Source organism: Euphorbia lathyris, chromosome 9 (assembly GCF_963576675.1).
Source record: "Euphorbia lathyris chromosome 9, ddEupLath1.1, whole genome shotgun sequence".
Taxonomy (NCBI): Eukaryota; Viridiplantae; Streptophyta; class Magnoliopsida; order Malpighiales; family Euphorbiaceae; genus Euphorbia; species Euphorbia lathyris.
This window is the reverse complement of record NC_088918.1, coordinates 43,889,120-43,913,364: the sequence shown is the minus strand read 5'-3', so window position 1 is coordinate 43,913,364 and position 24,245 is coordinate 43,889,120. Positions and strand designations below refer to the sequence as shown.

Below are 24,245 nucleotides of genomic sequence, written 5' to 3'. Positions count from 1 at the left end.
GGTGACAACTACAAACTACTCCTAAACTATGGTGAGACAGACTTATATAACCAAAACTCTACGGGTTATGATAAGATATAAATATGATAAGCAAAGACTCCAAACATATACGATTGGTGGTTTACTCTTGCAAAGACGACTACGTGTAGTTCGGTCGACCCCGTGAAGTACTTAGACTATGTGGTTCCTAGTCAAGGCGTGTCTAATGCGGGGGATCGGAAACTAGGGTCCGTAAGTTCCGTGGCTTGTCAATTCCTACGGTTTTCGAAATGTTACTCCCGGTAGGGCAGCGCCTATATGGTTCCCTAAAGATGACCCGTACAAAGGGCGCCGGGTATCGAGCTCCCCCTACACAATAATCAATTACAAATATCAAAACAAGTAGTAAACATCAACACGTATAGAGAAACGGGAATTGCAAATCATATATTATAAATGTGGAATGGAAAAATGTGGATACAACCAATCCTAGTACATAGCAAGAGTGCAAGCTAATTAGCAAGTAGAAAGGGAAGAATCAGCCCTTGGAACTAGCTAACCGGACTCAAGACCGTCTCTTAGGTCTTAGAGGTGGAACTTCTCGATCTTGGTGGAGGAGGATAGAACGGAACTTCGACGGAGTGACGGAATAAGTGAACAAGCTCTCAAAGTGGTAGAGTTTAGCTATACAAAATTCTGAATTTAAATCTAAAACTACTTCTACATACTACATACTACATCTACTTACTACTTTCTACCCCTAAATAAGTGCCAAGCACTCCTATTTATACAAAAATCAAGCTTGGGTCATAATTGTAATTACATAGTGTGAAGAAAAGACTTTGAATGAAGACTTTCAATGTGAATGGAGACTTTGAATGTGAATGGAGATCTTGAATGTGTGTAAAAGTGGTAGGAAGACTTTGAATTTTATGTAGAATAATGAAGCATGTGATGCTTCATTATTTTCTTATTTTCTCCCTTGCATATTTCACACCCATGGAAGATTTCCTAAGCTTCAACACGTCCAACAACTTAGATTAATTATTTGAGCCTGTTTCGCTGCGAATTTGGAGATGACATTACTAGTCACTTGTACATCTTTCTCTTAGCTTTCCAACGCATTTTGAATCGCCTCAATCCGAGTTCGTATGAGGGAGATACGATGAAAATACGAAAATGTGTCAAATTTGTCCTCAATGTGAACAAGGTGACCTGACACCTACGCTCCGCATAGAATACCTACGCCCCGCGTAGATGAGCTTCTGAAGTCATATTTTTGTCCTCTAAAAGGTCCACGCTCCGCGTGGAAAGGGTCACGCTCCGCGTAAATGATTTACTGACGCTTATTGAACACTTCTCACTTATTTAAGCTCCGCGTAGACGTTTATTCATCGCCTTTTCCGTCTTATACGTTTGTCCTGCAAAGCACAATTATGAACACCGAGATTACTTGATTTATTTATTTATTTTATTTATTAAAAATGACGAAAATCAACTAAAGGTACATAATTTATTACTTGTTGCTAATTTAGTGAAATATGCAATAAACTAGCACTAAACCTAACAACTTAGCTTAAAAATAAACCGTAAATTAACCCAAAAGATATGGATAAAACGTCCCTATCACTTCTCAAGCTCCATCTGTCATTTACATTGACAACAAATCTGCTATTTCTATGGCAGAAAATCTCACTCAACATGGAAGGACAAAACATATAAATGTTAAATACCATGCTCTAAGGGAAGTTGAAAGAACGAAGCAGATTAAACTAGTGTACTGCAAAGGAGAAGAGCAATTGGTTGACATCTTTACCAAAGCTCTACCTAGAGACAAGTTTGACTTCTTGAAATATATGCTTGGTGTATCCAAGAAAAATCTCAAGGAGGAGTGACAGCAAAAGTGGATTTTTCCTGGATAATTTTTATTTTGTATTTGCTGTAATTTTTACTTAGTCTTAAAGTTAAGTAGAATAATGTAGAATAGTGTATGTTATGAGATTTGTATAGTTGTAAGTAAATATATCTAGAATGCTCTAACGTATCCAACTATAATCTAGTTTCTAGCACACTCTAAACATCTATATATATATATATATGTGTGTGTGTGTGTGTGTGTGTGTGTGTGTGTGTGTGTGTGTGTGTGTGTGTGACTCCTTCAAATAAATGATTGAGAGAGAAGTTTCATTCTATTAAGTCTTACTTTCTTGGTAGAGTCAAGCTTCAACTTTTTACATTACAATACTTGAAGAGCTACATTAATCAACAGGGCGAACATAACTCTTAAGGGGCATCTCTCCCTGTACAGCAAGCAAATCTTTGGTGGATTCACTTATCCTCTGCCTAGCTCCTATATCCTCCATTCTTAACCATATGGCATGCACAAATACATCCCAACGCATAGCGAGAGATGATCGCTCTTTACTAGGTCTAGTGCAATATAGGTATCCCTCCTACCAAGTGGATATTCCATTTCTTCGCCCATCCGATTAGGAAGGATTCAGAAGATATTTGAAAGATCATTTGTCTTTTTACAAGAAGGATGATTGTATGTTTTTCACTTACCCGTATACTTCATTAGAAGGATGGACCAGTGAGTTCTTCTTCATCCAGTAAGATGACAAGATGGATTTCCCCATTCAATGGAACTTTGTTCTCCGAATGTGTGTATGTGCAATCTAGAGACAAGTACACCCTATCGTGATCAAGTAATAAAAAGAATTAGAAATCGTTCCCACAAAGACTGCATCTATAGCTATTGATTTATTATGAAGCTTTTATTATTGAAGAAGTCGATAATGAGAATTGATGTTTGTTAAACTAAGAAATAAAACATAACTAAATTAATTAGAAACAGAGAATTCAAGTTAAACTTCGTATGAGAAAGCAACAAGAGCAATGACTTCACCTAACCTTGTATAGACGTCTTGACAAGCCCCATTATGATTACGGAGTCAACAAGGTTATAAGCATCGACCTAGGTGCGCCTTCCATAACCTTCATCAACATATCTACTGATGGAGAAGAAATTCAAAATGAGGATAATATAATTCAGTCCAGGTCAGCACCAAAGGAATTGAAGGTTTACCAAAGGAGAAAAATGGTAAAGGGTAAAGATGAGAATTAAACTTGCATTCTGTTATTCCAGGTGGACAGTTTGTTATGGCTAGGGTGGAGGTTAGTTATGCTTAGTGACAGCTGGGTCTCTAGAATGTACTGGGGAGATCTATATTAACAGTTTTCATTATTGTTTGGGGTAGCAAATATTTTGATTGTTGTTTCTGCTTTTCAGCAGGGCTTTATCTACGATAGAGACGGGATGTATTCCTGAGGGATTGAAGTTCATTCAATCAGTTTCCTTTCTATAATGTTCATCACTATTTCTTCTTATTCATTTTTCTGGGTTTCTTGGTTATTGCTGCAATTGTTTCCATCATTTGGCACCGTCTGTGGGAAACTTTTTGAGCTATGACAGAAACTGCAGCAGTCCAAACTCGTGCACATGCCAAAATCGATTTGCAAACAAGAGTTGAAAGTCATGATGAGATTTTAAGTGCTATTCAGAGGTCTCTAGCCTCTTTTCAGTAGTTGGTTGAAGATCGGATGGATGGTTTGGAAGCTCAGATCTGGAAAAATAAACAAATAGCAGAAGACTCAGAGGATCCAGAATCACATACCTCCGGGTCCAACCGTTCTACCTGAAGGGCGAGTGCTCTTGCAAGCTAATACCAAGTTTGGCCATCCCACTAATTCCGCTTTCGATTCCGGTTGGCGACCTAACCATTTCGAAGGAGGATCCATGTCTTTGCCTAAGGTGAAATTGCCCGAGTTTACGGGCTCCGAACCTCGAGCCTGGATTGCTAAAGCAGACCTCTATTTCTCCGTTCATCGTACACAGGATTCTATGAAGCTCAGCCTGGCGCAGATGTGTATGACTGGGGCTGCAGTCACTTGGTATTTCCGACTACTCCAAGATATTCCACAGCTAACTTGGGATCAATTTAAAATCCGACTTAACGCTCGATTTGGCCGGTGTCGAACTCAGAATCCATATGAGGAGGTGCAATTACTATTTCAGACCAAAGGGGTAGATGAATATATATAGGAATTTGAGTCAGTTACTGCCTATATCCCAAAACAATCTGAAACTCAATTTTTGGGTTATTTTATGGGAGGCTTGAAGGAAGAAATTGGAAGATGGGTACGCTATCATAAACCTCAGACTTGTGAAGCAGCGATGGAACTTGCTAGAGATGCAGAGTTGACGATCAGTCTGCCGGGAAACCGTCTCCACGTGTGCGATAAAGGAGGGGCGTTACATCACCCAGGTACCCCTAATTTACCCTCTTTTAATTGGCGTCAGTCAACTATAAAAGAACCGGGTCAACCCGACCCAAAAATAAAACCACCGGACCCCACCACCCCAAAATTACTCGATACACTCCCAAATCGCAATTCACACCCTAATCCAAATTCTACTCCCAATCTGCGACCTGGAGGACCACGACACCTCTCGATGTCCGAATTGACGGAACGACGCAAGAAAGGGCTATGTTTCAAGTGCGCCCAACCCTATTCTCCTCAACATCGCTGCCAAGTTGGGGAGTTGCGTATGACAGTGGTGGAGAATGAACTGATGTTTGAAACCGACGACGATTTGGAAGCGTTGGAAGAGTTATAAGATTCTGGGGGTTTTATAACCGAAGGAGAATGCACAGCAATGGAAGTTTCGTATCTTGCTGCTTCTAACCTCCGATTTCCATGCACCTTGAAGCTACAAGGGGATATACAGGGAATTCCAATTGTGTTGCTTGTGGATTCAGGGGCTACACATAATTTTATTTCTCGAAAGTTGGTTCTGTCTCTCGGATTATCAATCAAAGTCATCCCACCTATCCATATTAAGCTTGGAGATGGATTTTGAGTTACCGTAACGGAATGTGTTGCTGTCAATATTCAATTAAGCTCATTAACTCTCCATATTGACGCTCTGGTATTTGATTTGGGTCCTCTCGATGCTGTGTTGGAAATTGATTGGTTGAAATCTTTGGGTACGGTTATGCATAATTAGGACCAACGATGGATGCAGTTTGAATATGAGGGGAAAACAATGAGATTACATGGAATGGATGGTTCCAAAACTGATATGGCAGCCCTTCAAGTGTGGTTGGGAGGTGGGCAATTGAAATCAATAAGGCCAGTCCAACCTCCATTAATGTCTCTTACAATTCAAGGTCCTTCATCTGATCATCTAGTTGATATACAGATTCTTATGGGGAGATATATTTGAGCCAATGTGCGGATTGCCACCACGTCGTAATCATGATCACGCCATTAACCTCCTACCCAGCCAATCGGCAGCTTGTGTTCGACCTTATAGATATGCTCATATCCAAAAAGAAGAAATTCAAAAGCAGATCACAGAATTGCTACAACAAGGACTGATCAGACCTAGTCAAAGCTCTTTTTCCAGCCATGTTCTCTTAGTAAAAAAAAAGATGCTTCGTGGAGAATTGTATCGACTATCGGGCATTGAATAAAGTCACTATAGCGGATAAATTTCCAATTCCCGTGGTGGATGAGTTGCTAGACGAGCTGAATGGCGCTACTTTTTATTCCAAATTGGATCTGAAAAGTGGATTTTATCAGATCATAATGCGAGAGGGGGATGAAGCCAAGAAAGCCTTCCGAACACATGACGGGCACTACGAGTTCTTAGTCATGCCCTTTGGACTCACAAACGCCCCATCCACTTTCCAGAGCGTTATGAATGATCTCTTCCGACCTTGGCTCAGGCGGATGGTTTTAGTATTCTTCGATGATATCTGATTTATAGCCGAAGTTGGGAAGAGCATCTACAGCATTTGTCTTTGGTCTTACAGGTCTTGTCTGACAATTGTTTTAAGGTGAATCTGAAAAAATGTTCGTTCGGTCAAACGTCAATTGAATATCTCGGGCATATAATCTCAACTAATGGGGTTTCTGTGGATCCTTCTAAAGTTGCAGCAGTTTCGAAATGGCATGTTCCCCAAAATGTAAGGGGAGTTCACGGGTTCTTGGGATTAACAGGATATTACAGGAAGTTCGTCCGAGATTATGGCAAGATTGCAAAGCCGTTGACGAAATTAACTAAGAAGAATAGTTTCCATTGGAATGAGAATGCTCAAGCTGCCTTTGATTCATTGAAGGCGAACCTTACGACTGCCCCGTTGCTCGCCCTACCGGATTTTAATGCCCCCTTCTATTTGGAGAGTGATGCATCAGGGACAGGGGTGGGACCGGTGCTTATGCAGGATGGTAGACCCCTTGCCTATTTTAGTAAGGCTCTATCATTACAAAATTTATCCAAATCAGCTTACGAAAAGGAGCTTATGGCTCTTGCCTTGGCCATTCAGCATTGGCGTCCGTACTTATTGGGCCGTAAGTTCACTGTCTATACTGATCAGAAAAGTTTGCGTCATTTGCTACAACAAAGGATCACCACCATCGATCAACAGAATTGGTTAGCAAAGCTGATGGGATACACCTTCGATGTTATTTACAAACCCGGCAAACTGAATCAGGCTGCTGATGCGCTCTCTCGACAACAAGAAGGTTCTGAATTTACTTCTTTTATGTCTTCTCCTACTTGGACTGATGGTACTCAATTATTAGAAGAAGTTGATCAAGACCCCAAGCTTCTCGCTATTAAGACCGCCCTTCACTCTAATCCAGCCTCTAAATTTGGATATGAGCTTCGGCATGGTGTACTGTTTCGGAAGGGCAGCCTTGTCATCTCTTCACAATCCAAGTGGATACCTTCTATTTTAGATGAGTTTCATAATACTGTTGTTGGGGGACATTCTGGTTATTACCGTACCTATCGACGAATTGCTGCTACCTTCTATTGGAAGGGTATGGTTCAGCGGATAAAAGAATTTGTTCAACAGTGCTCCACATGTCAACGGAATAAGGCTTCTACTCTTGCTCCTGCCGGACTACTACAGCCTCGTCCAATCCCTCAAGCTGTTTGGGAAGATATCTCTATGGATTTTATTATTGGCTTGCCTAAGTCCAAGGGCTATGATGTTGTGATGGTGATAGTGGATCGACTGTCTAAATACAGTCACTTCGTGGCTCTTAAGCATCCTTATACAGCCCACATTATTGCTGAAAATTTTGTCAAAGAAGTGGTCAGATTACATGGTTTCCCCAAAACAATCATCAGCGATAGAGATCAGTTGTTTATGAGTCGCTTCTGGCAAGAGTTGTTTAAATTACAAGGCACTCAGCTTCGGTACAGTTCATCTTACCACCCCGAGACCGACGGACAAACTGAAGTGGTGAATCGTTGCCTTGAAACTTACCTCTGTTGTTTTGCTTCCGACCAGCCCCGTCACTGGTATCAATGGCTTCCATGGGCAGAATATTGGTTTAATTCTTCTTACCATGTGTCTACAAACACCACCCCATTTGAGGTTGTTTATGGACGGAAGCCCCCAACAATTCTACAGTTTGTTCCAAGTGAGATACAAGTAGAAGCAGTGGCTAGGGAGCTCCAGGATCGAGATGAGGCTTTGAAACAACTTAAGCTTCATTTAAATTTGTCCCAACAGAAAATGAAGTTATATGCTGACAAACACCGCAGAGACATCAATTTTAAGGTTGGGGATTGGGTTTATTTGAAGTTAAAACCACACAGGCAGCAGTCAGTTTCTCGACGGATCTGTCTTGGGCTCTCCGCTCGTTTCTTTGGCCCTTACCAAATTGAAGCTCAGATCGGCAACGTCGCTTATCGCCTCCAACTTCCTTCCTCCTCTAAAGTCCACCCAGTGTTCCATGTTTCATTGCTTAAGAAGGCTATTGGGAACCACCCTTGTTCTTCGTCACTTCCGCCAGAACTAGAAATGGAATCTTCAGCCACTATGATACCCGAAAAGATATTGGCAACCCGTACTATTCAACAAGATGGCGATTCTGTTTCTCAATGGTTAATCCAATGGCAGTCACGAGCTCTTGAAGAAGCTACTTGGGAAGACGAATTCCTTATGCGGAGCGAGTTTCCAGACCTCCGTCTTGAGGACAAGACTTCTTTTCAAGGGGGTGGTAATGATAGAGAAGAAATTCAAAATGAGGATAATATAATTCAGTCCAGGTCAGCACCAAAGAAATTGAAGGTTTACCAAAGGAGAAAAATGGTAAAGGGTAAAGATGAGAATTAAACTTGCATTCTGTTATTCCAGGTGGACAGTTTGTTATGGCTATGGTGGAGGTTAATTGTGCTTAATGACAGCTGGGTCTCTAGAACGTACTGGGGAGATCTATATTAACAGTTTTCATTATTGTTTAGAGTAGCAAATATTTTTATTGTTATTTCTGCTTTTCAGCAGGGCTTTATCTACGATAGAGACGGTATGTATTCCTGAGGGGTTGAAGTTCATTCAATCAGTTTCCTTTCTATAATATATCAGTTCATCACTATTTCTTCTTATTCATTTTTATGGGTTTCTTGGTTATTGCTGCAATTGTTTCTATCATCTACAAATATGAACCCTCCTTAATTTAAAGGGATAAAGTTAGCTTCGCTAATTCTTCCTATCCAAGTTCCATTCTAATATAGACGGTGATTTTCCCTTAAATACAATTAATACTGAGGTCTCACATTATTAATTATGTTTCTCTTAACAACTTTCTAATGCCCTGCCTACAAATTAAGGAAAGCTTTAAGTTCTAAGAAAAAGCTTAGTCCCTAAAACTGCATCCCAAAAACCGCCTTAACATACCATCGGATTTAAACTAAGTTTTCCATTAATCAATCTTGTGTCGACCAACCAAGCCGATTACCTAAGACTAAATTGAGTATTGGAAGTTCAGTTCATACTTAAACTTGATTAGATTTGTTTGTTCTTTAATGTTAATGAAATCTGGATGTTGACTTTTGTTATCTATTATTGAGAAGATGCATTAAAAACAAATACAAAATGTTTTTTAAAATTTTAGAAAAAATATGGCGTGTATAGTAATTTGGATATAACTTATTTGTTTTATTGATGTTTAGATAAAATTCGAAAATAAAATAAAAACCATTTGTCTGAGATGGAAATTATACCTGCATCTGTTTTTTCTTACTGAATCTAACACACTCAAGTCACTTAAGCTAGATCTCGAATTCGAAACCTTATATACACAGAAAACTTTAATTAAAAAAAATTCATCTAAAAAGTGTCTGACAATCCTTGATCCGAGAAATCCAACAAACTAAATAAACAACCGAATGCCGTTTTAGATGTCCGGTATGCAGCGATTGAAATGTTGTTGTTATAAGTAGAAGGCTTAAAGCACTTTTTGGCCCCTGACCTATCCAAAATTTATGCATTTGGCCCCTGACCTATTATTTGGTCATATTTGGCCCCTGACCTATCAAATTAGATAAAATTCAACCCATGTTGAATGGAAAATTAACTTTGTTGGAAAATTAACAGCAGTCAGCAATACAAAAACGACACATGACACATAAATAAACTTAATTTTCAACTGGAGATGGCAACCGTAACTATTTTACACAGTAAAAAAATCCTAAAAACTTTTTCTAGTGTTCCGATAGAGTGAAAATTAATTTTATTTATGTGTCAGGTGTCATTTTTGTATTGGTTACTGCCGTTAATTTTCCAACATAGTTAATTTTTCATTCAATATGGGTTGGATTTTATCTAATTTGATAGGTTAGGGGCCAAATATGACCAAATAATAGGTTAGGGGCCAAATGCACAAATTTTGGATAGGTCAGGGGTCAAAAAGTGCTTTAAGCCTAAGTAGAATGACAAAAACGACCAGATCCCAACACGCAACAGATTTTCTTTAGACAATTCTTAGAACCGAAACCTATTCTTTTCTGGTGGAGTAAGACCCACAAAAAGCATGCATTCTGAAATGTAAAGTTCACACTTGTCCCCTTGCTTTGCATATAACTTTTCTATCATGGAATGCAATCAACGGAGACAACTGCTAATAAATAATAATAATAATAATAATAATAATAATAATAATAATAATAATAATAATAATAATAATATGCCTACATACAACAAGGTTTCAGAAAATAAATCTACAACTGAATTTGTGCCTTGGAGGATCCCAATTCCAGAAGCATAAAAAAGATATAGCAATAGCAAATACAAACCAGAATTGCACAGGAGAGTTATTCTAAATTCAAAAAGCTAATTACACCTCACCTCATTCATCCGATATGAATGTCTTACTTTCATAATACCTCCTCTCACTTTCTCCCTTCTTCTCATTCCGCTTCTGCAATATTTACAAACAAGTCATAATTTGAACCACAGACCATGTAAGTTCAGAAACAATTTACTCGAGTTTACCTGGTATGCTTCATGATTAGATACAATCCGCCTAATTATCGTGGTAGTTGTAATATCCAAGGGGCTTTCCAAAACTTGGAAAATTCCCATACTGATTGGAACAGCATATGGATTGCTATTTTCCTGCAAACATCATATACCACATCACATCAAATTAAAATTAACCGTCTTCTCAATCCCACTACTAATCACTAATTTCTTGCAATTTACCTCCTGATAGTCGGTGTTCTCTGCTACTGTTCCATGTACAACTAAAGAGATGTTAAATGTTGTTATCTGTAGCAAACAATAATTTCCACGTTAACAAACAAAATATATGATCACAACGCCACCTTTTAACAGAATAAATTTGGTTGATCCTGTAAATAGAACATAAAAGAAACAAAAGAAGATAATTGCAAAAGCTCCTATCTCAGTCAATTTATACCGAAGCTTTTTGCAAACTCCCCTTAAGGATTATAAAAAACAAATACATGAACCCATACTAGCTTCAAGCAATTAGTGTTCAAGATTGGACTGTGTGAACCACATTGAAAGGTAGGGACAACTATGCAGCAAATTTTGTAGTAAAACCCAGATCAGAGGAATATGTACACGATAAATGAAAATTTGACATGTGATACTTACTTTCTTAAATATTTTGAATTAATTTACCTTAAGAATAAAGCTTTGAAATCCTAAAACATGTGAATATTAAGGAACTAGCAGCAAAAGAAAATAAAATGACATACTAAATTAGCATCTTGAATATTTTAGATTAAAAACAAATTTTGCTTGAGGTGCCTACAGAATAAAACTCTAAATTCCTAAAGCATGTGAATGTGAAGGAACTAGGAGCACTAACCGTGTCTTTAGAAACTTCCCATGGAGCACCAATTATCACCTCATCCACATACCGACAAGCCAAAACACTTAGACTTCTTTCATGAAGATTCATAATTGGGCGATGTGCTCCTCTTTTGGAACTGCAAAACCAGTTTTCATAAAACCATAAGCCAGTAATATTTATTAGTCTGTACTACTGTGCAGCTATAAGTATATATTCAAGCAAAATACTAAAAACCAGATCAATACTGGAAAAAGCATTCAAAAGCAAGTCATTTAGGAGAACCTTTAGCATTCCTCTAATCTTTTAAAAACCTAGCATAGAGCATAATAAGCCTAGAATGAAGAAATTTATAATCGCTCCTTTTCTAGCATGTGAAGTACAATACAAATGAAGGGTTTAACGAGTCACATTACTCATGAGCTACTTGAACTCAACTTGCAAGTTAATGATACAAACCAAGTTTGAATAGTAAACACAGACTTGAGTAGCTCACAAGCTCAATAAAGCATTTAATTTATTTACATATGTGATTTTAAATATGATATACCATATCTCATTGTCGTATTTTATATTTTAATAAAACTTTATAATAAAAATAAACTTGAATACAAATACACCATTCAGAGATGGAAAAAAAAAATGCTATGGTGAAATACAGTATTTTGAATTGAGTCAAGCTCGAGCTCAAATAGAACTCTATTGATTCCAATCCACTTGAACCCTAGGTACAATAATCGTATTCAAGAGAGCATACAAAAACATGCAATGTATAGATAATAGAGGTACAAAAAGCCAAAAGAATAGTATGAAGGATACCTGACCGTCTGATCATTGTGAATTCCAACAAGAAGAAAATCCCCAAGCCCTCGAGCAACTCTGAGTATCTAAACAATGATTTTGGTTAGCGAAGACATGGATGACCAACTTCAACCACATATTGAAGTATTCCTCTTCTTGTTTAATCATCTTTCAAGACTTCTACTAATCACAATTTGGTGTAATATTTAATCCTTATTAGAAACATATCCAAATTTTCCATCATCCATTTATTTTCAATTCCTTGAGTTCACCTAACTGAACCATACCTAAGGATGGAGGAATTTACTACTTTCATCATAAATTAGTAATACTTATTACTTCTATGCATATTTTGAATATTTTATTTTCATAACAATCATCTATCAAGTTAAGATATCGCCTGATCACTGCAATAGTTTTGAAACTGTTACTCCATCACTCATTACTTGGTGATCATAGTCACCTTCTAGCATCTTATTACTATTCTAAACCTTAAGAGTAGACACACATCCATTGGGATGTAGATTTATCCATCTACCGTAACTTTTCACATAAGATTCAAATAAAATTAACTCCACTTTATGAATGATTAATCTTTTATATCAAAGATTATCATTCTATCATCTGTTTATGGCCCCTTTTGCTGCTTCAATTTTCTATTAAGATGAACCAGCATTCCACTTCATTCATTCAACAACAAAAGCATCCTTCAAGAGAAGTCTCATAGGAAATTCTACAGTTTGTTCAATACATCACTTGATGCGAAACCTATGACTATGATTCTATTGCAACCAGCAACAACATAAATTATAAAATAAAAAAGAATCCCCAAATGCAATGAGAATGATTTAATAAAAAAAAATTGAACTAATGAGAGAATGCATGTGATAGGGATCGTGATAAGGGCACCCAATTGATAAATTGTCCCATGGGCCTAAGATTTGGAGATTTATTCTAGGAAGAAAAAAGGGAGACACGTGGAGGCTAATGGTGGAAGGAGTTAGTTATTTCCTGGGAGAATGTCAGTGTGATTATTTTGGAATTCGGCTGTAAGCTTGGAAAGTAGGAGGGGTTTTACTAGTTATCTTTCTTTGTAGTTCCTTCCTTTTTGGCTACCTAGTATCAAATAACACTCATTCCTTATTTCCTCCTTTGTTATTGCTATTATTTGTGTTTGAATATTCTACTTCGTTATTGTGAGATCCATCAATTGGTCCGACTGGCAGGATATGAGATGGGAATCGATGGACAAATTGCCACTAGGATGCAATCACGTTTGGATTCTCAGAATGAAAAGATTGAATCTGTCAGAAATTCTCACATTCCAAGGCTTCGATGCAACAACTGATGAGCACACTGCAACAATCTATAGAACACTTAACGTTGAATTTGAAAAATCTAAGGGTAAGGAGATTGATGAAGGAGAAGTTACAAAGTAGACAACTCAAGAAACAGGGCATCAGCCCAAGGATTCTGTTGTGCGGTATTCTAGTCACACCTGCCCTCACTCTCACGTGGAAACCCAATACCCAAGAATCCAACCCTTATTCCAAACAGACTGCTATTCAAATAGAACCAGAATTCCCTATTTCAACCCGACCCAACATGCCTAACCCAAATCTAATTTCACCCAAACAAAACCCACCGCTTAATTCTTCCAAAACTAGTAATGCTTCAGGTGTGGGAAATTTGTCCCAGAAAGAGTGGGAAGATCGTCGAAGAAAGGGGCTGTGTTTTAGTTATGGACATAAATATTCCCCAGGTCATAAATGCAGTGAGGGCCATCTACGAGTTCTTTTGGAGAAGAGGTAGATGAAGAAAGGGGAAATATACCGATTTGATTACTCCAGAGCTGCAGAATTCAGGGATAATGGAGAGTGCAAAAACCTAGAATTCAATGGGTTGTCAGATGTCACTGGCACCAGTTAAACACGGTGAAATTTCATGGTCGAATGTGTGAAATTCCAGTGTTGCAGTTAATTGACAGGGGAGCTTCTCATAATTTCCTCTCTAAGAAGTTAGCAAGTGCGCTGGGTCTTGAAATTAAGCAACCATGGGGCTGGTCATTCACTTAGGCGATGGGTCTAAGGTATGAATTAGTGAAAGATGCAAGGATATTCCTATTGAATTAGGTCCTTTTTCTTGCCATATTGATGGCCTTGTATTTGATTTGGGACCATTGGATCTTATTCTGGGAATCGAGCTGTTGCATAAGTTGGGCAATGTGGTCTTCAATTAGCAGACCAAGCTGCTATATTTCTGGAATAATGTGAAGTTGTTGGAATTAAAAGGGGCCTCACATTCTAAGGAATTGCTTGTTTCCTTACAAGTATGGCTTGAAGATCAATTAGTCTTACCTACTGATGAAGGGTGTAAGGGGACAATTGGAGCTTTCCCATTGTTGGATGCTGGTCAAGAGCAGTAGTTGAATTCTCTACTTCAAAAATTTAGGTTGAGGAAATACTCCAACAGGGAATTATTAGGCCCTGTTAAAGCGCCTATTCTAATCCAGTCATCTTGGTCAAGAAGAAGGATCAATCATAGCGCATGTGTGTCAATTATCGAGCACTCAATCAGGTAACAATTCCAGATAAGTACCCAATTCCTGTTGTTGATGAATTATTTGATGAGTTGTTTGGGGCTCAATTTTTCTCTAAAAGATCAATTTAAAATCAAGATTCTATCAGATTTCTATGTGACACAATGATGTGGAGAAAACAGCTTTTTAGACGCACAACGGCCACTATGAATTTCTGGTCATGTTGTTTAGCTTAACCAATGCTCCTGCTACTTTTCAAGTAGCTAGATGATGTATTCCTACCTTCATTGAGAAAGTTAGTGTTGGTCTTCTTTGATGACATATTAGTGTACAGTTCAGACTCGAAGCAACATCTGTCATGCCTGAAAGTAGTTTTAACTATTCTTGACCAGGACAAGTTTGTCGCTGACCGAAAGAAGTGCAAGTTTGGTCAAACATCAATTGATTATCTTGGGCACATTAGTCAAAGGAGTTTGTGGATTTTGGGGGCTCACTAGATATTACAGAAAGTTCATTGCAGATTATGGAAAAATAGCAAGGGCACCTACCGATTTAACAAAGAAAGATAGCTTAAAATGAAATCAAGCAGCCCAAGACGCCTTTGACACTCTTAAGCAACGTATGACATCTGCTCCAGTATTAACCCTTCCCAGTTTTAATCAGCCTTTTGAAATTGAATGTGATGCCTCATGTTGTGGAATTGGTGCAATTCTAATGCAGTCTAAAAAATACAACGATTGATCAACAGAATTGGTTGGCCAAGCTATTAGGGTACCCATTCACTATCTGCTAAAGCCAGAATCGTGCAGCAGATTCCTTATCAGAAAGGGTGCAATTCATGAAAGATGATAACTTCAGAAAATTCTCCACGATCTCAGAGTACACGTACTCCTTGGCCAGGGTTTGAAGAGCAACAAGGTAAACTCTATCAGAAAGGGCGAGTTGTCATTCCTTCTACTTCTCCTCTTGGGCATTCGGGGGTTTTATCGTAAATACAAGCGCCTAGCTTCCAATTTGCATTGGTTTGGTATGACCAAAATTCTAGGTGTAGCAATGTAGCGTCTGTCAGCATTATAAGGCCTCCACTCTTGCTCTTGGAGGATTACTGCAGCCCCTGGAGTTCCCATTTTATTCTTCTAAAACATCCTTATTCAGCTCGGTCCTTGGCCGAAATATTCTTAAAGGAATTTATCAGACTCCACAGCTTTCCAAAATCTATCCTTAGTGATAGAGATCCTCTTTTTCTGAGTTCTTTTTCAAATGAGATTTTTAAGCTCCAAGCCTGGCGGACAAACAGAGGTCACAAATCTCTGCTCAGAGACTTACTTGAGGTGTCTCACTGCTGACCAGCCAAAGACATGGTCCTTTTGCCTATCCTGGACCGAGTTTTGGTATAATCCTACCTACCATATATCTACAAACTCGACCCCTTTTGAAATCGTCTATGGTCGAAAGGCTCCCACAGCATTTATTGCATCCTCAGGCTAAAATGAAAGTTTTGGAAGACAAACATGGTAGAGACATTAGCTTTGAAGTAGGATTGGGTTTTCTTGAAACTTCGAGCTCACTGTCAACAATCTGTTTCTCATCGAATCAATCCTAAGTTGGTTGCTCATTGCTATGGCCCATTTCAGATCATTGCCAAGATTGGAGCTACGGCTTATCGTCTTCACCTTCCTAATACAGCCCAGATTCATCCCGTTTTTCATGTCTCCTTATTAAAAAGGGCTATTGGTGTTGGCTAACGGTTGAAGCGTAATTGCCACGTGGTTTAGAATTTGATGATTTTGCTCTCCTTATACCAGCCCACATCCTGGCTCAACGGATTCTAAGCACGATGAACAAATCCCTCAATGGCTCATTCATTGTGAAGGGGTCAGTTGATGTGATACAGCGGGTGCGCGGGTGCGAGTTTAATCAAAAACCCGACGGAAAGAAATAATGAACACTAGATCGAAATCTAGAAAACACTTGGACAAAACCAAGAAAATCTGAGAAGAACTCTCGTTTTTAGTTTTATTAATCCAATCTGTCTAATCTAATACAATACTAGGCTTATTTATAGGCTAAGATAGTCCTAAGCCTTGAAGGAAAAGGAAAACAATTAAATTTAAAACTTTAAAGGAAAAAAATAAAGAAATCCAAATCTGTTTTGGAATGCAACTTGCGGCAGCTAGAACTGATGTCCTTATTGCATAAGGATTCCAATTCTAGGTGGGATTTAATTATGTGGGCCCTCATCATTCACCTCCACTTTCGAAGAACTCGACCTCGAGTTTAAGTCTGGATAGTCCAACCCACAATCAGGAACATAGAGAGACAAATCCGCCACATTAAAAGTATTAGAAATTTTCCTTAGCCATTGTGGCATCTCGATCTTGTAGGCATTTGCATTAATCCGCTCTAGGACTTTGAAAGGACCGTATTTCTTGGGTTGAAGTTTGGAACTCGCGGCATGTGCCAACCTCTCTTTTCTCAAATAAACCATAACTTCGTTACCCGGTTCGAACACTTGAAGTTTTCGATGCTTATCAACTTGTTCCTTCACCTTCGCATTCCTCTTTTCAAGCCTCTTTTTCACATCTTCATGGACCGCTTGGACCTCTTGAGCTAACTTTTCAGCAGAAGAACTAAACCCAGTAGATTTGGGTATCTTCACAAGATCTAAAGTATGATTTGGTACCTTCATGTACACCACAGAAAAAGGACTTCTCCCGGTAGCGCTATGAACAACACTATTATATGCAAACTCAGCTTGAGCAACTGCAAAATCCCAAGTTTTAGGCTTATCTTGACATATCCCTCTTAGAAGGTTGCCCAATGTTCGATTCACTACTTCTGTCTGCCCATCAGTTTGAGGATGTGCTGTGCTGCTAAACTTCAGAGATGAATCAAATAAACTCCAAAGAGTCTTCCAGAAATGACTCAAGAACTTGGTATCCCTATCCGACACAATAGATTTTGGAACCCCATGTAGTCTAACTTCTCGAAAAAACAGCTTCGCAATAGATGATGCATCTGCAGTTTTCTTGCAAGGAAGAAAGTGTGCCATTTTAGAAAATCTATCAACTACTACGAAAACAGAATCCATGCCTCTTTGCGTACGGGGTAAACCCAAAACAAAGTCCATGGATAGATCTTCCCATATCGTACTTGGTACTGGTAACGGCATGTATAGCCCAGTATTCTTCACTCCACCCTTAGAAGTTTGGCAGACATAACACTTCATGACTATATTGTTAACATCTCGTCTCAACTTTGGCCAATAATAACGACTCTTTACAGCATCAATAGTCTTATCTCTTCCAAAATGACCAGAAAGACCTCCTCCATGTAAGTCTCTAATGACTTTCTCACGAATAGAAGTACCAGGCAGGCATAATTGATTCCCCTTCATGAAAAACCCATCATGTATATGAAAATCATCACATGGTTGCTTTGTCACACACAACTCCCATATGGCTTTAAAATCTTTATCATCTGCATACAACTCTTTCATAGAATCAAAAGAATCAATTTCAATAGCAAGAGTTTTAATGAGATGTACCCGACGACTTAAAGCATCAGCTACACGATTTTGTTGACCAGACTTGTGAATAAGTTTGAAAGGAAACTTATCAACAAAGGCTGCCCATCTGGCGTGCATAGCATTCCTCAATTGCTTCTGGCTACTTAAATATTTTAGAGCTTGATGATCAGTGTACAATACGAACTCCTTTCCAATCAAATAATGTTCCCAAGTCTTCAAGGCACGAACGACAGCATAAAACTCTTTATCATACGTTGCCCACTTCATTCTCGATTCACTCAGTTTTTCACTAAAGAAAGCAATAGGTTGCTTCCCTTGTGATAATACAGCACCAATGCCTATTCCACTTGCATCACAGTCCACCTCAAACAGTTTATCAAAGTCAGGAAGAGCTAAAACAGGAGCAGTACACAATTTCTCCTTAACTAAAGCAAAACTCTGCTCTTCTTTTTCACCCCAAACAAAACCCCTTCCTTTCTTGAGACATTCGGTTAATGGAGCTACAATAGGACTAAAGTGTCTAATGAATCTTCTATAGAATGTAGCTAAGCCATGAAAGCTACGGATGTCTCCTACAGACTTTGGTGTTGGCCAATCCCGAATGGCTTTCACCTTTTCTTCATCAACTTTAATCCCATCTTTCCCAACAACATATCCTAGAAATAGTAATTCTTCTAACATAAATGAGCATTTCTTCAAATTTGCATATAATTTATTTTCCCTTAATGCATTAAACACCAATTTTAAATGCTCAATATGCTCTTCATTGGTTTTGCTATGAATTAAAATGTCATCAAAGTACACCACAACAAATTTTCCAATGAAAGGACGTAATACCTGGTTCATGAGACGCATGAAAGTGCTCGGAGCATTAGTTAACCCAAACGGCATTACTAACCATTCATATAAGCCATCCCTTGTCTTAAACGCAGTCTTCCATTCATGTCCAGGTTTAATCCGAATCTGATAGTAACCACTGCGCAGATCTAGTTTGGAGAAGATTATCGATCCACTCAATTGGTCTAACATATCATCAAGCCTTGGAATGGGAAATTTGTAGCCAATTGTGATTTTATTAATTGCACGACTATCAATGCACATTCTCCAACTCCTATCCTTCTTAGGTGTTAGCAAGGCAGGTACAGCACATGGACTTATACTTTCTCGAATGTGTCCCTTGTTAAGTAAATCTTCCACTTGTGCTCTTAAAATTTCTTGTTCTTTAGGACTCATCCTATAGTGTGGCAGATTAGGCAAACTAGCACCTGGAACAAAATCAATTTGGTGTTGAATATTCCTCATAGGAGGCAATTCTTTAGGTAAATCATCAGGAATAACATCTGCAAATTCTTTCAAAATGTTCTGCACCTCCACTGGTAATTGGACTTGAGGATCGCCTTTAATTTCTTCGCCTTTCATAACCAACAGATACATAACTTGTGTTTCCCTGCTTTCATTCAAGAACTCTTTTCCGCCAACAAGCATAACTTGTTTGTCTGGAATTGTCTCCTGCTGCATAGTTGTCCTCTTAACTTGTGGTATTAGCGTATATCTTGCGCCATCCTTAAGAAATTGGTAAGTATTTTTCCTACCAGCATGTAAGGCATCTAAGTCAAATTGCCAAGGCCTTCCAAGCAAAACATGACAAGTATCCATATCAATAACATCACAATAAATATTATCAGAATATTTGCCAAGGGTTATAGGAACTGAACACCTTTGAGTTACTCGAATTGTACCGACATCTTTTATCCATCCGATGTTGTAAGGTTCAGGATGTGGCTCAGGGGTCAATCCGAACTTACAAACTGCTTTCCGGCTGATGATATTCTCTTGGCTGCCACCATCAATAATTAAACTGCAAAGTTTTCCTTGAACCCTACATGTGGTTCGAAACAATTGATGCCTCTGTTCCTGATCATGCTTTTTGGTGAGCATTAAGTGTTGAATAACACCTACTTGATATTCCTCCTCAAAAACACAATCATCTTCATCCTCACTCTCGTCAGCTGTACAAACGAAATCGTTTCCATCTTCATTTTGCTCTACCATATTTACCGTTCGCCTCTTTGGACACTCATGAGTGGTGCCCAGTTTCGTTGCACTTGAAACACTTACCAGATCGTGGTCTTGCATAGGGATCGTTATTAGTCTTAGGAGGTAGGTTGTTTCCTTTAGCTCGATGTTGCGGCTCATCACGTGTGTCTTTACCGGTTTTCTGGATTGGTTTTGCTCCACTTGATCCCGCCACATATTTGCCCTTGTCAATTGTTCTTTGTTGATTGTTCGCAAAATTCTCGCCTCCATATCTCCGATAGGTTTCCCTTGGCCTCTCTTTCAACAATTGTTCAGCTTTTAGTGCCAAATCCCGAGCATCTTGAACTTTAATGATCATCTGAACCCCAATCCTCTCGCGAATATTTGGGTTTAAACCTCCTAAATAATGAGAAGTTTGTTGGCTTTCCGTCTCCGACAAATTAGCTCTAGCAGATAATCTATAAAATTCAGCAGTATTACGCTTCTTTTACCCTGAACACAATTTTGGTAAGCCTCAAAAATATATTGTTCATAGTCAGGAGGTAAGAATCGTCTTTTAAGTAATTGCTTCATCTGGTACCAAAGGGAGATAGGTTCTTGACCACCCCTCCTTCGACGTTCATTCATCTGATCCCACCATTCTGCAACTCCCCCTTTTAGCCTATATGCGACTAATTTAACTTTTCTATATTCTGGAACCTCAGCATAATCAAAGAAGCGTTCAACTTCATGAATCCAATCAAGAAACCCTTCGACATCTAAATCCCCATTGAAACTAGGTAGTTCCAGTTTAATCTTGTATTCGTCCCCTCTATCGTTCCTCCTATTATTATTTCTACGTCTCGGATTAAAAACATCTTCATCATCAAAAATATCAAAATCATCGTCAAGTTCGGGCTCTACTTCGATATTTCGTCGAACCCTAGGACGTCGATTGTGATTATTGGGAGGATTAGCTTCCCCTTCAACATTCTCCACTTGTCTTTTGGGTTGTCTGTTGATAGTTAGTTGCTCGATTTGTGTTTGCATCGCTTGCATTGCTTCACGCATCTCTTGCACGAAACTATTGAATTGTGCCATTGGAACTTGCTCACCGGTGTTGTTAGGTTGGACCATATTCTCAGCTCTTAGAAGTCTGGAGGACGACGAGGCTCTGATACCAACTGATACAGCGGGTGCGCGGGTGCGAGTTTAATCAAAAACCCGACGGAAAGAAATAATGAACACTAGATCGAAATCTAGAAAACACTTGGACAAAACCAAGAAAATCTGAGAAGAACTCTCGTTTTTAGTTTTATTAATCCAATCTGTCTAATCTAATACAATATTAGGCTTATTTATAGGCTAAGATAGTCCTAAGCCTTGAAGGAAAAGGAAAACAATTAAATTTAAAACTTTAAAGGAAAAAAATAAAGAAATCCAAATCTGTTTTGGAATGCAACTTGCGGCAGCTAGAACTGATGTCCTTATTGCATAAGGATTCCAATTCTAGGTGGGATTTAATTATGTGGGCCCTCATCATGATGAAGCCACGTGGGAAGATGAATATTCTATTCACAACCAATTTCCCGAGTTCAATATTGAGACAAGACCGTTGTTATAGAGGCCGACAGTGATAGGGATCGTTATAAGGGGCCCCCAATTGATGAATTGTCCCATAGGCCTAAGATTTGGAAAGTTTATTCTCGGATGAAAAAAGGGAGACATGTGGAGGCTAATGGTGGAAGGAGTTAGCCATTTCTTGGAGAATGTGAGTGCGGGGAAATAAGTGGTTTTGATAGCTGTGAAAACAGATGCTTTTTATGGTTATTTTGGAATTCGGCTGTGAGCTTGGACAGTAGGAAGGGTTCTACTGGTTATCTTTCTTCGTATTTCCTTCTTTTTGGCTATATGGTACCAAATAACACGCATTCCTTATTTCCTCCATTGTTATTGCTATTATTTGTGTTTGAATATTCTTAATTCTTCTCTGTTTCACTTCTTTGTTATCATGATATCCATCAGCATGCATGTCCCAAAACCAGACTACTCATGTCGCAAAACCAGACTACTACAACTGCATATCAGCCAGGTCATCTCTCCTCTCAATGTGTACTCATAGTAATGATTAAGATACTATATTACATAAACAATCAGATATTTACTCCCACATGCCCACACAAATCAAGTTCTAAAGGAAAAAGAAGTCATGTTTCAGGTCATGGCAAGTAAAAGTAAATAGAAACTGTAACACTTCAAACAACTTAAAACCACATACAAAAAATAGAAGCGAACTGCAAAGACTGGAGGATAGTCCTATGGACTTCTCATGGGCACGCCAAAGGGGGTTCTATTTAGTATCAGAACAAGGGGAAAAGCGTTTGAACAAGAACAATCCAAAATTTGATCTTTTTCGTAACATACCTCAACATGCCCAGCATGAAAAAGATCAAAAGCACCATCTATATAAACTATGCGAGAATCAGGACAAGGCCCCTGCAACCACAAGGGTAAACGTTTCATCATGCATTGATAAATCAAATGCCAAACAATGTTCACTGAGAACATAAATTCATTTACCCAGGTGAAAACCCACTAGACCCAACCTTCGAACAAATAACAGTATAAGAAAAGATTAAAAAGATCATTGAGTGCTGCAAACCTTGCCATTGGAGAATTGAACAATTCTGCGAGAAGTAGGAAGAAAATGAGAAACGCGAGTTCCAGATCCACCATCTTCCAATTTCTGACCATGACCATGACTGAATTGTCTTTGCAGAGATGAATTTTTGTGACTATCAGTAATTGTTCTCTCTCGCGTGCAGAGCAACATGCGACCTATTAAATATCACATAATTGATTCATAATTTACAATTCAAATCAATCTCATAGCATAAAACAAAGAACGAAGAACAAAGAACAAAAGCAATACCAACAATATCGGTGCTGGAAACTCCTTCAGTGCGTTTAATTTGCTTATAACGACCGGCCTTCTTTGCGAGGGCGTAGGCATCAGTTCCATCAGGAAGAACACAAGGATCATCCCCATGTATGATATAGTCGATATCGTATTCTTCGAAAAGTTTCTTCATGAACTCCTCTGTAATTGCATAAGGCGCGTCGGAAATTACCTCATCGACCCACTTAACAGCTTTAACCATTATCATTCTTTCGTGGAGAGGGGTAACAGGGGGGCCTTTATTCGCTATGATCTCGGCGTCACTTACCACGCCCACCACCAATTCGTCCCCTAAGGCACGCGCCTGCCGTAGTGCGTTGCAATGGCCGTAATGCATCATGTCGAAGCAACCATCCATGTAAACGCGTACCTTCTTCTTCTTCCTTCTCATTCTCCTCCATTGCTTCAAATCACCGCCCTTCAAATAGAATCCTAATAAACATACTCCCACTGCGACCGCTAACCACGTCGCTACAATCTTTACCTTCTCCGGTTGCGCGCCACCGTCGACACCCATCGGTTGAGGATTTAAACTTGCCGCCCAAAATTGAAATCCCTAACGCTATTATATTCTCTCTTGCTTTACAGGTGATGCATCAGCCTTTATTCCATTTTTCCCACCAATGCACCGGTTTTGGCTTCTCCTCCACACCTGTCGCCTTCTCTTGGAAACTTCTCCTCTTTTCCTTCCTCCTTATTTCTTTTTTTATAACTTTAGGGCTTCTTCGACCACCTGTAGAATTTTATATATATATATATATATATATATATATATATATATATATATATATATATATATAAACAATAAATAATTTATTATTAAGTTATATACGTTTTTTCTTTTTTTTTGTAAGGTTAAGTTATGTATTAGGGAGTGTTTGGTTGCTGCTTTTCGATCTCGGGTTTGTCTTTTCATTTTGAAAATGAGTGTTTTAGGTATTTGGTTAAATGCCTCATATTTGCCTTTGTTAGTTAAAAATAAGCTTTTTATAAAAACAGTGAATCTCTACTTTTTGAAAAAACGGTATTTTCAAACAGCAAACCGTAACAGAAAACAGCAAACGGCATATAAAACAAATGGGCTCTTATTCCATGTGTCCATAATTTTATATAAAATGATGAAAATTTACCTTTTACCACTAATAAATTTTTATACATATTTAATTAAACTAAATTTTGACTCACCTAATACATGGAATTTTTTTATATATATTTACAATTTTATCAAGTCAAATAAA

General features: G+C 38.5%; 1 protein-coding gene across 1 annotated transcript; it reads right to left on the bottom strand.

Annotated features, from left to right (window-relative positions):
- Nucleotides 1–9,983: 9,983 nt before the first annotated feature.
- LOC136205623 (ethanolamine-phosphate cytidylyltransferase) lies at nt 9,984–23,736 on the bottom strand. The gene is made up of 8 exons (XM_065996302.1): nt 22,981–23,736; nt 22,711–22,886; nt 22,473–22,544; nt 11,983–12,050; nt 11,182–11,302; nt 10,548–10,613; nt 10,338–10,460; nt 9,984–10,263 (listed from the first exon to the last, which is right to left on the bottom strand). Exons 1-8 carry the CDS (start codon nt 23,522–23,524, stop codon nt 10,192–10,194), a joined length of 1,242 nt encoding a protein of 413 aa, XP_065852374.1. The 5' UTR covers nt 23,525–23,736; the 3' UTR covers nt 9,984–10,191.
- Between the last annotated feature and the right edge of the window lie 509 nt (nt 23,737–24,245).